Source organism: Seriola lalandi, unplaced genomic scaffold (genome assembly GCF_002814215.2).
Source record: "Seriola lalandi dorsalis isolate HSWRI2012SDOR001 ecotype SW California unplaced genomic scaffold, Sedor1 jcf7180002054385, whole genome shotgun sequence".
Taxonomy (NCBI): domain Eukaryota; kingdom Metazoa; phylum Chordata; class Actinopteri; order Carangiformes; family Carangidae; genus Seriola; species Seriola lalandi.
The window spans coordinates 73334-88314 of record NW_019524938.1 but is presented as its reverse complement, the minus strand read 5'-3'; the positions used below and the strand labels follow the sequence as shown (position 1 = coordinate 88314).

Sequence of the window (14981 nt, the reverse complement as noted above, 5' to 3'; positions counted from 1 at the left end):
TCTGCTGTAAAGTTGGACATTTTAACATGGGAGTTTATGGGGATTGACTCACTGTTGGCGCCAGACACTAGTGGTCATTAGAGGAACTGCAGTTTTGGTACTTTCATGTTGGCTTTATTTTTCAGGCTGTGAGGTTGCTGTTTGGCTATACCACTAGAGCTAACTAGTTTCAGCTTGCAATACAAGCACAATGAAGCTTGTGTATTTATGCTACATGTCTTTTATGTGGCTAAATATATGTGTGTGTATATATATGTATATATATATGTATGTTTGTTGTTGTTGTTGTATTAGTGTCTTAATATTCAGCGAGTTCCAGTTGCTTTTTGAATAACCTGTGTTTACATTTTGGATAATTCTTTTTGTTGTTGCAGTCCTCTGTGACGTTGCTGTAAATATCATTGTGTTGATGGTTCTTCAAACATCTCTACTAACGTCTCCAGTTGAAAATCAGCCAGCTGGCTAAAACTGGTACATTTACAGTATTGTTAATTAATGTGTGTATGTTCCCAAATGAATAAATGAAAATGAAAGCTGGAGACGGACCTGACTTTTTGCCTAGAGTATGTAGTTATAGCCTCACTCTTTTATCATGATATTATGCATGTAGCCATCATGTGCATATTTAGGACCATTTTACAGGGTTATAGGTTTTACAGGAATTTTCAAGCAACTCACAATGATTTAATTAGGCAGCTAACTGCAGGTGATAAATGTGCTGGCAATAGACAACATTTCAGGCATCAAAATCAGTGGTCATTATCTAAAATGCGAAACCTGTTTTGTCTAATTCTGTGTGCCACTGAAGATCTTTAGTTTCAAAAAAGGCACATGTCACTGTGATAAACTGTTGTCCAGTTGTGTTGCCCAACTTTCTGGCCAAAGCATGCTGGGATAGGCCCCAACATTCCACTGACACACATGCTATCTTAAACAGGAACTAGAAGGTTTATCTTACAGCAGATATAACCATGAAACCATAAAAACTGTCCTGCTGCGATACTTCACATAGACATTCACACAGATGTGATCTGTGCACTCTGATGGATTATGTGCTACATACAAATTGATTTAAGCCGTGATTTGCCACCAGAGAGGAATAGCATGACTCTATCAAATATTGCTCTCATGTGAAGCAGAATAGCCACTAAATACCATATGATTTTAAGCTCTGTGTTCGTTTATAGTTTGCTGATTTTGTGGCTTGGCTCGATCTCTGATGATCCTCGTGTGGATTTCAGGTTTCACAACCCAATTACAAACAGACACCAACCCTACATCAGACATCACTGTTGAATATGAGTCACTGTGTGCCCCTCCTCATTATCAGAAAACAATGACCTGCAAGTAAAATACAAACATTTCTAAAAACTACATAACTACACAAAAAAACAAATAAATAAAACCATAGGTCATGTTTTATCCTTGTCAGCAGGTTAGAAGCAAACAAGTTTGAAGCCACTATCTGGCTACAGTGGGACAGTGTTGGTGCTCAAAGACGAATGAATGAATTTTTTAGAGCCCTAGGTTGCAGTGTAACAAACACTGACATATTATCACCTCATGAAGTTGAAATGGCAAACTCGTTAGTCAACAGTTGACATCCACAAGACACATAACAACATCAGTGTTCATTTGGAGTCATGTGTCTGTTCGCCGGATGAATGTACTCAGTCTCCTTTTGTATCTGGCTCTTTAGCTGTTGATTATTCAGATTTTCATGTAAGTATAGAGCAAACTTTAACCGAATTTTCAGAAATTCGGCACATTAATGTACTTCCCATCCACTGCTGTTAGGGGAATATTAGGAGGTGCTTTGTCAAGATAAACAGCTGGTGGTGCTGATTCCCATTAAAACCATTGTAGAAGAAGAGGGTGCAAACGTCAAATTGTTAAAGACAATGTAGAAAACAAGGTGGAAATATGGTATTTATGTTTGGTTCATGTATTAATTCAAGGAACGTAACAGTTTCTCTCTCATTCTCCACAGATTTGATGTTTCATCTGGTCTATTTTCAGTGGAGCGCAAGCTTCAGTGAATTTTTAGGTCACATGTTTCATGTACATCATGATTTATTGGCTAAGTCTGTTTCTATTGTACTTTGTAGCATTTGTCCTTTATTGATACACTGACTTTGATACTTTAGCCAAGTGTTTCAGCCAAGTCTTTTCACAATGTTTTGAGATTTTTTTAATTTTCCGGATTTCCTTTCAGGTTTATTTTATGCACAAATTGAAAATGTGCATAAAGACAGGTGGATAGAAACTCACCTTATGATCAGAAGCTAGTGATGAACTTTGTCTGTTATTTGGGTCTAGATTCAACCAAAACAGTGATTTTGCAGACTAAACTAAAAATGTTTGTTACTCACTGTCTGAACAGAATAACAATTTTTACACAATGTATTTTATTATGTTAGCTTCCACTTTATGTCATTTGATCATACCAGCTGAAACCCGTTACAGCCGTTGCTATGGCTATGTCCATGTAAACATCCTCTAACCAGCTGTTTTAATGTTTTTGGTTTGAAACTTCATTCTCATCGTCATGCAATTCCCAGAGCCTTGCTGATTATTTGATGGCGATGATTATGATGATGATGATGATTTGATAACTGTGATGTGGTGTTAAATGGATTTACCTGATCATATGTTGAGGTGACCTTATGTTCTAAGCGGTTCAGGAAGGTCTCGATGGCTGACATGCGTCTGTTCAGGTCAGTGATCTGAAGAAAGACAAGGAGAGTCAGGGAGACAACAGTCAGATGATGAAGATGACGTATAATAAAGAAACATGAGCAGAAAGCAGGATATCAGAGGTATAGAACATTAGTAATATGAAGGAACATACATCGGAGAGTTCAAGGAAAGCTACCAAACATGTCTAGTTACTTAATTTTAGTTTCTCCACAACAAAATGTACAGCACAATTAATAATTTACATGATACTGTTGAAATCACCCTCTAAGTAATAACATGTCATATGATATAAATTTCTCACACTGAACAAATCAAAAGACAAATATGTCTCTCAAATACAGATTCAGTTCATTGCCTTCTTGTCCATGCTGCACTTTCACATGGTGTCATCAGTCTGAGCTCTCAGCCAGATCACCCCATCCCCTCATTTCACAATAATGGAAAGGTTCATCTCTACATGACATCAGTCCAAACATCTTGACTAAGAGAGAGAGTAAAAAAAAGAAAGGAATACACTGTACTAGGAAAGTTACTATACTATACCCTTTTCTTCTTCTAGCACATGTGAAATGTTCCCTTGGATGATGATCAAAATGCAGTAATTCTATTTTTTCTCATGAGCTTCCTGAGGGCAGGAAGAGTAATATTGAAGCCAGGAAGTCATGCAGACAGTCATCTGACTTATCTTTTTGATGTGAAAACTTTCTTGACCTGAGTTGTGTCTCTCAGACAACGGTTCCTCTGAGACTATGTCCAAATCCAGCCTCACCCACCGATTCGTAGGGATTCCAAGACCCAGACCCTGACCCAATTGTGAACCTGAACTGCCTATAACCGAAACGTAATGATTTAACTGGTAAATTCATGATTGGCACAACAACTGGTTGCATGGCCCTGAAAACATGCTTTCTCAATCACCCTCTTACTATGAGTGATGGCTTCCTACGTGAACAAAGTTTTGGTTTTCCACATGAAAGATTTCTGCATTTTTTTTTTTCTCTGAGCTCCTCTCAGTGCAGTGGTGGACGCGGCTCAGTTGGAAAATGTGAAGTCACATATTATCATTAACCAATCAGACGCAGCCAAATTAAATAAAACTAATTTGATAACAGCTGTGGGGTGTTTTGCTTATGTTGCCAGGCCAATCAAATCAAAACCCACACAGTCCCGAAGAAGCAAATGACTAACTATTAAGAAGTAATATGACTTTCTTTCTGTCTGTTTTAACTTTGATTGATCAATTTCAGAGGTTTTGTAGGCGCTATTTGTAAGTTTCCTCTGCCGCCAAATGTGGTTCCTTGGCAGGAGCGGGTGGTGGAGATTGATGACAAGAGCTTCAGCCATTGTTGTGTTTACAAGACAAGAGGCTGCAACAAAATCATCAGAATGAGCAGCAAAATCAATGGACTGAACCATTAAGCAGCATCTACAGCAAGATGGACTAAAATGAAAGGACTACAAATAGCTTCAGATACTATACACACTACACGACCCTCAGGCCGCAGATACAAGTCCCTCATATTCAGGCCATGTCAAGCTTTGTGGTGGCATCCATCAGACTCATTAATGCCTGAGGTAGCCTGGGGCTTGATCTTACTGACTCCTCGACTACTTTAAGCACACTCACTATCTTAAACTGTTTCACACTTGCTAAGCTGAATTTATGTTTTTGGTTTTACCTAGTATGTGCTGTGTTTGCACTGATGTTTTTACACAAATGAAGTACAGATAAATAAAGTTATTTTGAATTTGAATTTGAATTGAATTATAATACGTCCTCTGAGCAGCACTACATCCTCAGGGCAGACTGGAGGCTACAGTGAGTCACTATTGGAAAGTGACGAGACGGGCTAGGGCTAGCTGGTTAGCATGTTAACTTCACTAGAAGAAAAGACGTGATAGAGACAACAGTTGACATTAGTGTTGCTTTCCTCTGGAGGCAGCTGTTGATGAGTAAATGAATGAAGTTTGATGCTGAACTCACAATGTTTCTTCTTGACTGGTAAGTAAACAGCTGTTAATGCTAATGTTAGCTATGTAGCAATAGCGAAACTTACAAATAGCTCCTTTAAAATGACTAACTGTAGAACCTTTTCTGCACATTATTGCTTGGTTGTCATGTTAGTGCTGTCTGATGTGTCAGTCCATAAGTCTTTAGTTGAGACCACATATACTGTATGATTCACATAGATTTCATTCACCCAGTCCTTGTATGGAAGTACTCACATTTGTTATTATTCTCCACTCATTTATTCAGATTTTCCCTTTAATTTGTCACTTGTCTGTATAACCTGTAAACACACTTTAACTGTGCTCTACACCATTTTTCATGTGCCCTGGCCTTGTACAGAATTTGTGCTTGTTGACTCATCCTGATGTCTTGTTCCACAAACATAATCAAATCCCACACGTCACCGGGCTTTCAAGTTAAATTGCTGGCTAGAATGTTTTCCAAATAAGCATCAAGCAAACAGAGTGCAGCCGGCACTCGTGTGCAGGATGAGCACCCGCTCTCTGACTAAGCTGCGAACTCGTAGCCAATGAGAAATGTCACAGTTGCTTTTGATGTCTGACAGGCACACGTCTGGGCTGAGTGTCCGGTTTGTGTCTCGCAGTGTGACAAATTTGCCATGACACAAGATGCTGAGGGTGGAAATCAGCACACGGCCGGGTGGGACTGATAACACCAGGCCACCCACCCACAGAGATCAATCACATGCTTGGTTTTTATATTTCTTACCTCTAATAACTACAAAGAACATCTTTTGATTCTGAGCGGAGATGACGATTATACTTCAGAAAGTAAAAAGAAACTTCTGGAGAGAGTCTCAAACAACTCAAAGACACATGAAGTCCAAACCAGAGGACACATGAGGACACATGTAGACATATTGATTCAACTCAAAGTCAGTCAAAATAATGGTTTGTTTATCTGCTTCTCATGAACAGATCAGTAACAGTTGTCTTGATCCTTTCAAGGGACTGAGTTGTTTGCCAACACATAAATAGACACTGATGTAATGTATGTAACTTTCCTCTGATGTAGCAGCTGTCTCCCTACATCACGCAATGACGTGTCAGCCTGATGCGTGTATGTGTGTGTGTGTGTGTGTATGTGTGTGTTAGCGTACACACTCACTTTGTTAGCTGTTGTCTTTCAGAAATGTGACTCCAAACCACAATTAATTGTTGTAGAGATCAAATTATAATAAAACTGGGCTTTGTACCAAACTATTCATCTTTCATGGAAGGTTAAGTTCATGTTCTTAAGTTCTTATCCAACCCTTTACTGGCTCATATAAATGAAGCAAATTCTTTACAAAACGTCACGCTACAGTTGCTTCAGCGCTATACCATGCGGTCAAACTTTAGTCACTGTCCAGTGTCTTCCTTCCACAGACTATGCTTACACTATCTTTAAAAGCAAATATACTTGAAAAAAAGAAAAAGAAAAAAGAAAAAATGGTAATAGTAATACTTCTATCCAGTAATTCCCATAGTGAAATAGTAATATTATAAAAGCTTCAAGATGTTTTATTTAGTTTGTCCCACACTAAAACAAGATAAAAGATTGGTTTCTATGAACTGTGGCAAAGAAAAAATCTTGAACATTAAACTTTTATTTACTATCAATAAAGTTGATTGGTAGATATGACACATCTGAGAGTAGTGGGGTTTGATTACGCAAGGTTGAACATTATTAACTATGAATGTCATATTTCCAGTTTCTAATTTCAGTGCAATAGGTATGGTATGCAGACACACATGTATAAGAAAGAGTTTCCCACAGAATAGAAAAACCTTCCAAACTGTATTTATGAGTGTCCCACAGCAGCTGCCAAGTGAATGTAATGCACTGAGGATTTCTTGTGATCAATTAGAGATATTAATATGAAGCATATTAAAGACCTGTGGTGGGGGGTTCGCTGAGTTCAGGCTCTCCTGAGACATGTGGCTGCAAAGGCCTGGGTGAGACTGGTAGAGAGGGTAGGGCTGGAAGTGGTCGTGCTCCTCCTCTGAGTCATCAGGGCCAGGCAGGTAGCTGCTGCTGCCCCGTGGTCCCCCTGCACTACCACTGCCACATGAGGAGTAGCTGAGCTGGGAGACGGAGCGAGACGGGACAGTTCGGCTGTCTGAGTACACAAGGTCATCTAGAATAACAGAAAAACGCGGGTATGATCAGTAAAGTGAGGATTTTCTTTTTCTCAAACTCAATCTCAAGGCTATCAAATGAAATGTCTTACTTTAAACAGCAAAGTAGGTAGGTTTAATGACCATGTGATATCAGCTAATTAACCACATGGGGAAACAACACTGTATTTAGTAGTTTTATCACTGTATGGTCAACAACAAAAACATTTTTTCAGCAAACTCAACAAAGCTCAACAGATGAATCCGCCCAAAGGACCTTATCACTGGATCGTTAGGTCAGCAAACATTTTGGATCCATAACATCAAAGTAGTTAACAACCATGTAGCTTATCAGTGGAATATACAGAAAAAAGACTGTAGAGGAATGCATAACATGGCAAAGTTAATGTTCAGAGAGAACAAAAAGTGCTGTTGATGAACAGCCTGCTAACATGTGACATATCTAGCCTATGCTAATGGCTTGGAATAGCTGAGTCTGTAAAACTAAACAAATTGCCATTTTTAGCTAGCTAGCAAACCAACTAGCTTGAAGGCTAATTTAATTATCAAAGCATTGACATATTATACCAACTAGAAACTGATTTTTGTGTTATGTTAACTAGTGTTGACAACAAAAAATACATTAGATTACCAAATACTGAATTATGCCAAGTGGACAAAAGCTGCTGTTCTGTCAATTTGCCAAAAAGTTGCGCAGCTACAGTTAGCCTAGTAAGCTAGCTATCGTTGTTTCCTGATAGGTTAACATTTTTGTTGAACTGTACAGTATGAGTTCCTTAACATATGAATTGCATCTGTTGTGGCTTTCTTATGGAGCTATTCCCAAGTCCAGACCTTTGCGTTGCTCCTCCAAAATCTGGTGGAAAACAGAGGCCATGTCTGCTTCAGCTAGCATCGACTCCCTCACAGCTACATCCATGACCATGCTGTCATTGGAGCCTGGAGCCTGGGAGTGAGAATGGAGAGAGTGGTAAAAAGAAAGAAAGAAAGAAAGAAAGGATGGTGAGTGCTCATACTAGCTGCTGCTGCCGCTATTTCTGGCTAGTTAGAAACTTAACATATAAACAGTAAATCAGTGGGTTAAAGCAGTAGGTATAAATTTGGCGACATTCATTGGAAAATTACTTTACTGCTGCTTTACATTTATAACGAGATATATACATTCATTTTAGATTATATGAGAAAAAAATTGATAAAAAAAAATTGATAACATTTACGTGCATGGTCAGTGAGTAAGTTACCAGTTGAAGTCAGTAATTGTTGTTAGGCTTTGCATGCAAATTCAATAAGATTCTTGTACTGATTAATGATAGAAATACTGTAATTAAAGCAAAGATCACCAAGTATTATGGGCTGCAATGTAATGATCACAGCAGTGATTTATGTTGTACCTATCAGTTTTCATAAATGTTATGATAAAATTACAGCTGAGCAAACAGACCTCTTCATTTGCTGTTTTAATGGCATGGCTTTATGTTATTAGGATTTACATGACATTGGTTACTGGCAATACTGCAATATCTCATGTGCTTACACTGCATTAAATTTACTTTTAAGATATAATCACTGGAAATTTTATAGTCTATTGTGCTCCAGCCATTGTGGTTTCATTGGTTTTATGCAGAGAATTCTGTTAATGAGCTGACAAGACTGCACATAAGCATACACATTTGGTTGTGCACAATGGGCATATTGTGGCCAGATAAGAGAATAAATAATGACGGCGCTCAACACTAATATAATATCCTCTAGCTAAAGTAGTCAATGTTTGGCAAAAAAAGAATACAAAAAGAGGCTCGAGAAGGAACAGAGGCCGACTTGTGTGAAGACATGCAGAGTTTTTTGGTTTGGGGAAAAGCTGGTTGTGGTTAGTTGTCCAGCTTCTACCTGATTTGACTGTCTTCTGGAATCGACGGCGTAGTCACAGCCCAGTCCGAAATCAAAGGGATCGACAGTTAGCCGCCTTTTGGCTTTTTTTATCTTTTGACAGCAGAAAGGGATCATCATCACCGAAAGAGAGGAGAGAGTGAAAAAGTAAGAAAGAGGATAAAAATTAAAAGGTAAGTATGAAGAGGAGTGGAAGGATGCAATCCCAAAGAAAACCACACCACTGCAAGAGACTGACACACTGACGCACTGACTCTTCCACAGCATGAAAGAATGTAGCTGGCAATGTAACCAACTCATTAAAAACCATTTATTCATGCAAGTCATTTCTTTTGGAGAATATTAGCATCAGTGTGTTCTTCTCATGAATTATCATTGTGTTTGAGTCACATCTTCACATACTTCTAAACATCTGCATATCTGCACAAATAAAAAAAGTTTTCCCCGGTTTGTCCTTTCCATATACCCAGAATTTACATGTACTATAGCTCTTCTTGTAAAACGCAAGCAACATATTAAAACTTTACTTTGTATGAAAATTTTAAACACTGGAAATTAACATCCATATAAGAAGTTTTATGCACTTTTAAGTGTTTACATTCTTCATGCAATAACAACAGGAGGCGCCTGATCTGTCCCTAGATTTATTCTGCAGCAGGACAACAAGCACAAACAGAACTAAATTAATCATTTAATTTTGAACTTTACTTTTAGCATCTAAAACTTTTGCAAAGTGAGTATGACTGATAATATATTTATTTAAACTTTTGGTTCATGTTGTACAACGGGGATATGTTATTATTGGCTAACATCTTTGTGTAGATAAGAAAAAACAGCTTATTTTTGCATCCACATGGTTCAAAGAGTGTCTGAGAACTTGTGTTTGAGAAAGTGTTGTTAAACTACCCCCTGGGTTTTTCAAAGATTCTGTTCTGTCACTTGAATATAATGTTAATATATAAAAGGCACAAACTGGGGTTAGGAGAATGTCTTGCTATTTGGCTATGAGGCCTAGAAAGAATGGGACTTCGTTTTAGAGACATGTTAAAACCCTGTGTTGACAGGACCTCCACTCTACCCAGGAATCCTTGAGCAAGACACTGAATCTAAGCTCCAAAAACTGTCCTGTACCTGCACTGCCGTTTCTTTGGAGAGGTGAACATGACAGTGAAGTGTCCTTTAAGTGGCCCAAAAGGCAGCACTCTGTTTGGACCAGCAGATGGCTCTCTCTCTAAGTGAAATCAAACAGGGGGTGCAGGAAGGACCACTTGGCCTTCTCGTATTCTTTCTTACTGTAACATTAATCAAAAGTCTATAATGTAAAATATAAATAAAACGTTGATTGTTAGTCACATTGTAAACAAAGACGTAGCATCCAGAGACCCCGCAGAGCCCAAGAGTCCTCACAATAATTTTTCTACTTGACAGTTGCTGCAGTGATTGAAAATAAACAAAGCTTGGCTCCTACATTACACAGGCTGTGGTATAAACAGGAGTAGTCTTGGTTTTATGATGAATTCCAGTGGACTCAGTGCCCCTTTTTACAATCTCAGGACTTGAACCAGAGGCTCTTTCAACTCCTCTTGGACTCTTTTATGTGTGCGATTATGTTTGACAGCCTGGTATTTACCCACAATACATGGCGGCCAGCGCCGGTTCGACCGTGCCTAACCTTCGATGTCACCAGCTGTCAAGGCATTCCAGTTTTTCACGAGGGCTGGTATATATCACGTAGATTACACGTGTAGAAAACACCTCTGCTTTTCAGCAGAGGAAGGAGCTGTCAGCGTGATAAAGATCAGTGCTGAGCACAGCAGAGCATTGTTTCAAAAAACATGATTTCAACATGAATTAAATTGTGTTATTGTGCTGCAGACGAGCTCTGATTTCCCTCAACAAACATATCTTAATCAATAAACAGTAAACATGTTAGGTGTGGACAAGAAATCAACAGAACATAAGTGAACCAGGTACAGAATTGTTTGTGGGTTTCCAGAGTGAAAAATACCAGATCTACTGTAGACCTGCTGTGTGAGTAAAATCAGGTTTCTCTTTCTTGTTTTATGATGCATATCACTGGAATTTTTTCTGCTGCCCTCAAACTCACTAAAACCTAAGTATCTACAAAATGCCTGCAAGATACCTGTTTTCAAAGCAAACAAAGTTTAGATATTTCACAGGGAAAGCACAGCACAGCAAAGAAGCAGACGCAGCCTAGAATTAGTTCTTCAACCCTAAAACAAATGACTTACATAAAAGAGAAGAGTTGCCCTACCCCTTGTTGTGAATCTGTTGCATCCATACTGTGCTCCTCATATCCATCTGCTGATACAGATGGAAGGCATGTTAGTGTTAACCCTAAGCTGCACAAGAAAAAGCACATGATTTCTGGAAACAGAGAGAAACTTTGTCTTTACACTGAGATGCACACTGCACCTCTCCCATCAGGCAGAGAACCAGGAGGAAAACGAACATTATGTGTTTTCAGCCTCTTTTTATGATAGTGTTTATGAGTAAATTCCCTCTTGAATACAAACAGAGAGAGAGGATAAGAGACTGGGAACAAGAAAAACTACGGGGAGAGATAAACGGTCAACATTGAGCTTCACAGATCAACAGATAAAGATAAAGTTTCAAGCTTATGCAGAACAACAACAGTACAGTAAACGTCTGCATTACTTCATTATAATTTCCAACATGAATTAATTGGACTTTAATGTGGATTTTGCTACAAACTCTAATGATATAATAATAGTAGGCTAATAATAACATTTTTTGATCTTCTTGCCTGAGAAAAACTTCCCAGGCTCCTCTCTTGTTCTCTTTATGTGCCAATGTGAATAAAATCCAGGCGAGTACTGACTGTGCCAGCCTAACCAGGACCTTTTGGTCTGCTCCCAAACCACTGTACCCACTGTAAGACATTCAAAACTACAAAGTCTGAATCTTAATAGTCTAATGTGAATATTCAATAATCAAACTAAACTTACAGAATCCCTCTGTTTGGAATTACCATCATAAATATTCAGATAAAACATTATTGTAGGCCTAAAGAGACTAGTCAGTTAACTAGCTCTCAACCATTAACATGACTCCAGAATGGATCTAAAGAGGACCACACACATGCTGGATGAACCCTCTAGGAGGCCTCAGGATGAAGGAAATGTGTGGGCTAAGACTGACCCCTGTTTGTAGTAATGTGTTGAAATACAAAGTTATTTAGAAATATAAATCAGGTACATTTTGACAGAGGGCCCTTCACCATGACAATAAAGTAATAATGCAGGACGTTACTTTATGTTTTGTTTTTTATTTGCAATCATTCTAATGACCACAAACCAGCTAACACATAATGTACACAGGGCCGTCAGGACCCCCTGGAGTTGTGGGGCCTCATGAGCCAGATGCTTTGTCTGGTTGGTAATTCAGCTCTGACCACAAAGACTCAAAGAAACAGAATCAAAAATGTCTGAGAATCAAAGCACTAATGGACAAATACGACCAGGAGGTAAGAACTGAAAATGATTCCTGTGTCTGACCAGGACGGTAGCCAGGATCTTATACATGCATATATGAGGTCATGAATCCAGGTCCCCCCACGCAGATTCTCAGAAAATAATATTTAAACTTGAATCTTGAGTCAAATAGTGGTTAAATATCCACTTTGTTGTATATATATAGCCACACTAGCAGCATGACACTAGAGATGGCACTGACAGTGAGACAGTGACAAAGTTCTACGTTAAGTGGACATTCTTGGTCCCAGAGGATGAATCTTATCGACTTTGGTGATCCCCTGAGCTTTCATCTAGTGCCATCAGGAGGTCAAAATTTGCATTTGTCCAAAGACAAATTTTCATCAGCTGTACTTTGTTTGCTATTAGCAAAGGTTAGCAAGCTAACTAAACATAAGTGCACTGACAGCATGTTAGCATGCTGATGTTAACATTTAGCTCCGCGCATCATTGTACAGTGAATTTTAAAACCAAAAGAACGATCTGTCTGTCAACAATATGTAACTTACTGTGGACGTGGACATCAGGCATGCTCTGTGTGTCGTATTCATGTGGCTCTGGAAAACAAAGAGAGGAGAGAAAACTTGCTTTATCTCTATTGCATTAAAATTTCATGTTACACATCTTAAAAGCTGACTGGATTGTTCTAATTAACCTTCTCACTCAATGAGGTGAGAGTTTTGTGAATTTTGCCATTCATTAATGACAGAAAACTGCTCTGTAAATTGAGATAATTCAGACAGTCTTTACTTTACACATAAAAAATAATAATCAGAAGCAGGAGCAGCAGTAGAAGCATTAAATAAAGGAGTCATTGTAGCCAACTTACTTCTCTTTTTTATGCAACGTATGTGAACAAAGACACTGTTGTAACATCATTGTTACATTTCCCCCATGTGCACATAGGATGACACCCTCCGAGCTGCGGGGGCCCAACGGACCACAGCGAAATACATACAGTAATGTGTGTGTGTGTGTGTGTGGAACTGTGTGTTCGTGAGCGTGCACAGTCATGCATATTTAATTTAATCCAGGTGGTCACATGAATCTCTACATGTGATGAATTGCTGATCGTATTAAACATGATGTATCTGTTAACATGTGTATTTATGGCCGTGTTTCATAACTACATCTTGCATCTGTGCACTCTGGAGGAGCTGGATTCCACATCAGTACATGACAAAAAAAAAAAAAAAGTTTTGTACTCCCTCCCTCCCTCCTTCTCTCTCTCTGTCTCTCTCTGCTTCTGGTCGCTGGAGCCCTGCAGGACTGGATCCTTCAATTCCAGGCACAGAATGGGAGACATGTGACTGGATGATCACAAGGCCTGCTGGGCTGAGCCGGCCAACCGACTCTCTCTGTGTGCCTTCCCAAAATCCTCAAGGGTGACTCAGCGTAAGCAGTACCAGGGGTCCAGGCTATCTCCTCGTTATTCAATGATCTCCTGATGCTACGATCTCACTTGGAGACTTGCTGTGTGTAATAACACTTAAAGCTAATAGACAAATGTATATCTCTGCTCTGGGTATAGCTACAGGATAATGACGATGCTACATGAGCAAGTCATACCGTCACTGCATCAGACTTTAAACATGAGCAGCAAACATAAACACCACGTTAGTATCTCTGGTAATAATGTGTCTAAAGGTGCAAGCCCACTGGTAAAAAACCAGACAGTGGAGGACCTGGCCTGAGCTGTTTCCAGGCCTCACAGACTGGTCTGTGACAGCGCTCAGTGCAGCTGTGACAAGCCAGAGCCGGAAAAACCCCGTGACAGATTTTGGCAGCCTGCTGATGACTGCTCACTATCTGAGAAGGAGAAAGGAAACTTCATTCTGGTGACTCAGTGTCACAAAAATGAAGGGTCTCACAGACAGATGGGTGACAAATTAAAGTAAAACACCAACATTAAGTGTCTTGGTAAAGTGCTGGGCCACCAGGAGCTGTCACAACAACTTAAGTGCTCCTTGTTAGAGCTTCCTCAATTTTCTGGACTCTGCTGGAGGAATGAGCACCGTTCTTTTTTATTATAGTGGGAGAGTGCTGTCTAATCTCCTGTAGGTTACACTGGGTGAAAGCCATAGCATACGATTGGGTATGATCATGTCTTATGCTGCATGCATTAACATAAAGAACCTGTATTTCGTTGTTTATCAGGTCTATTACCTATATTAGGAAAAATGCATTTCCAAGTCTAATTCTTGAACTTGACACCATTCACACATGTGATGCACCGGTCATGGTGAAGTTTTACTAATTTGAAGTGTGTGATTCCAGTTTGATACAAATATGTATCAGATACAAGTCTGATACATATTTTCCATGCAGTTATAGAACAATGTGCAGCTGTTGAATCTCCTTGAAGCCTTTTCATTTATTGGGGATTTCTTATGGTAAGCTCAAGCAGACTTCCAGCAATGCTCTGCGACTCCAGCAGACTCAGCTCCTGACCTGCAGCACCTCCTCCGGGCTTGTAAAGAAATGAGTGGAACAGATGGAAATTTGTTAAGGCTGCCCCTTCAAAGCAGCCTTGACCTGAGACCTGACACTCTACCAGGTTTGTAACCTTTGATTCGGTCTGCTTAACATTCACATATACATTCCCACATAGCAGCTTGCCACGATAACCACAGGGTTTGTTGGCCATTGAGTAGTTTCAATCATAGAGCAGGTTAATCTCTTTGCTGACAGGCCACCATGACAGTATTTGTTGAGTAAAGGAGGAGT

General features: G+C 39.3%; 1 protein-coding gene across 2 annotated transcripts in view; it reads right to left on the bottom strand.

Annotated features, from left to right (window-relative positions):
- mlphb (melanophilin b) overlaps nt 1-14981 on the bottom strand; it is a 43118-nt gene that overhangs the window by 8495 nt on the left and 19642 nt on the right. For both annotated transcript variants that reach the window (XM_023409236.2, XM_023409238.2), the window contains exons 5-10: nt 12764-12811; nt 11015-11064; nt 8740-8832; nt 7687-7798; nt 6610-6851; nt 2643-2726 (exon numbers count right to left, since the gene is read on the bottom strand). In XM_023409236.2, coding sequence (XP_023265004.1) covers nt 2643-2726; nt 6610-6851; nt 7687-7798; nt 8740-8832; nt 11015-11064; nt 12764-12811 — 629 coding nt within the window. The remainder of the gene's footprint in view (nt 1-2642; nt 2727-6609; nt 6852-7686; nt 7799-8739; nt 8833-11014; nt 11065-12763; nt 12812-14981) is intronic.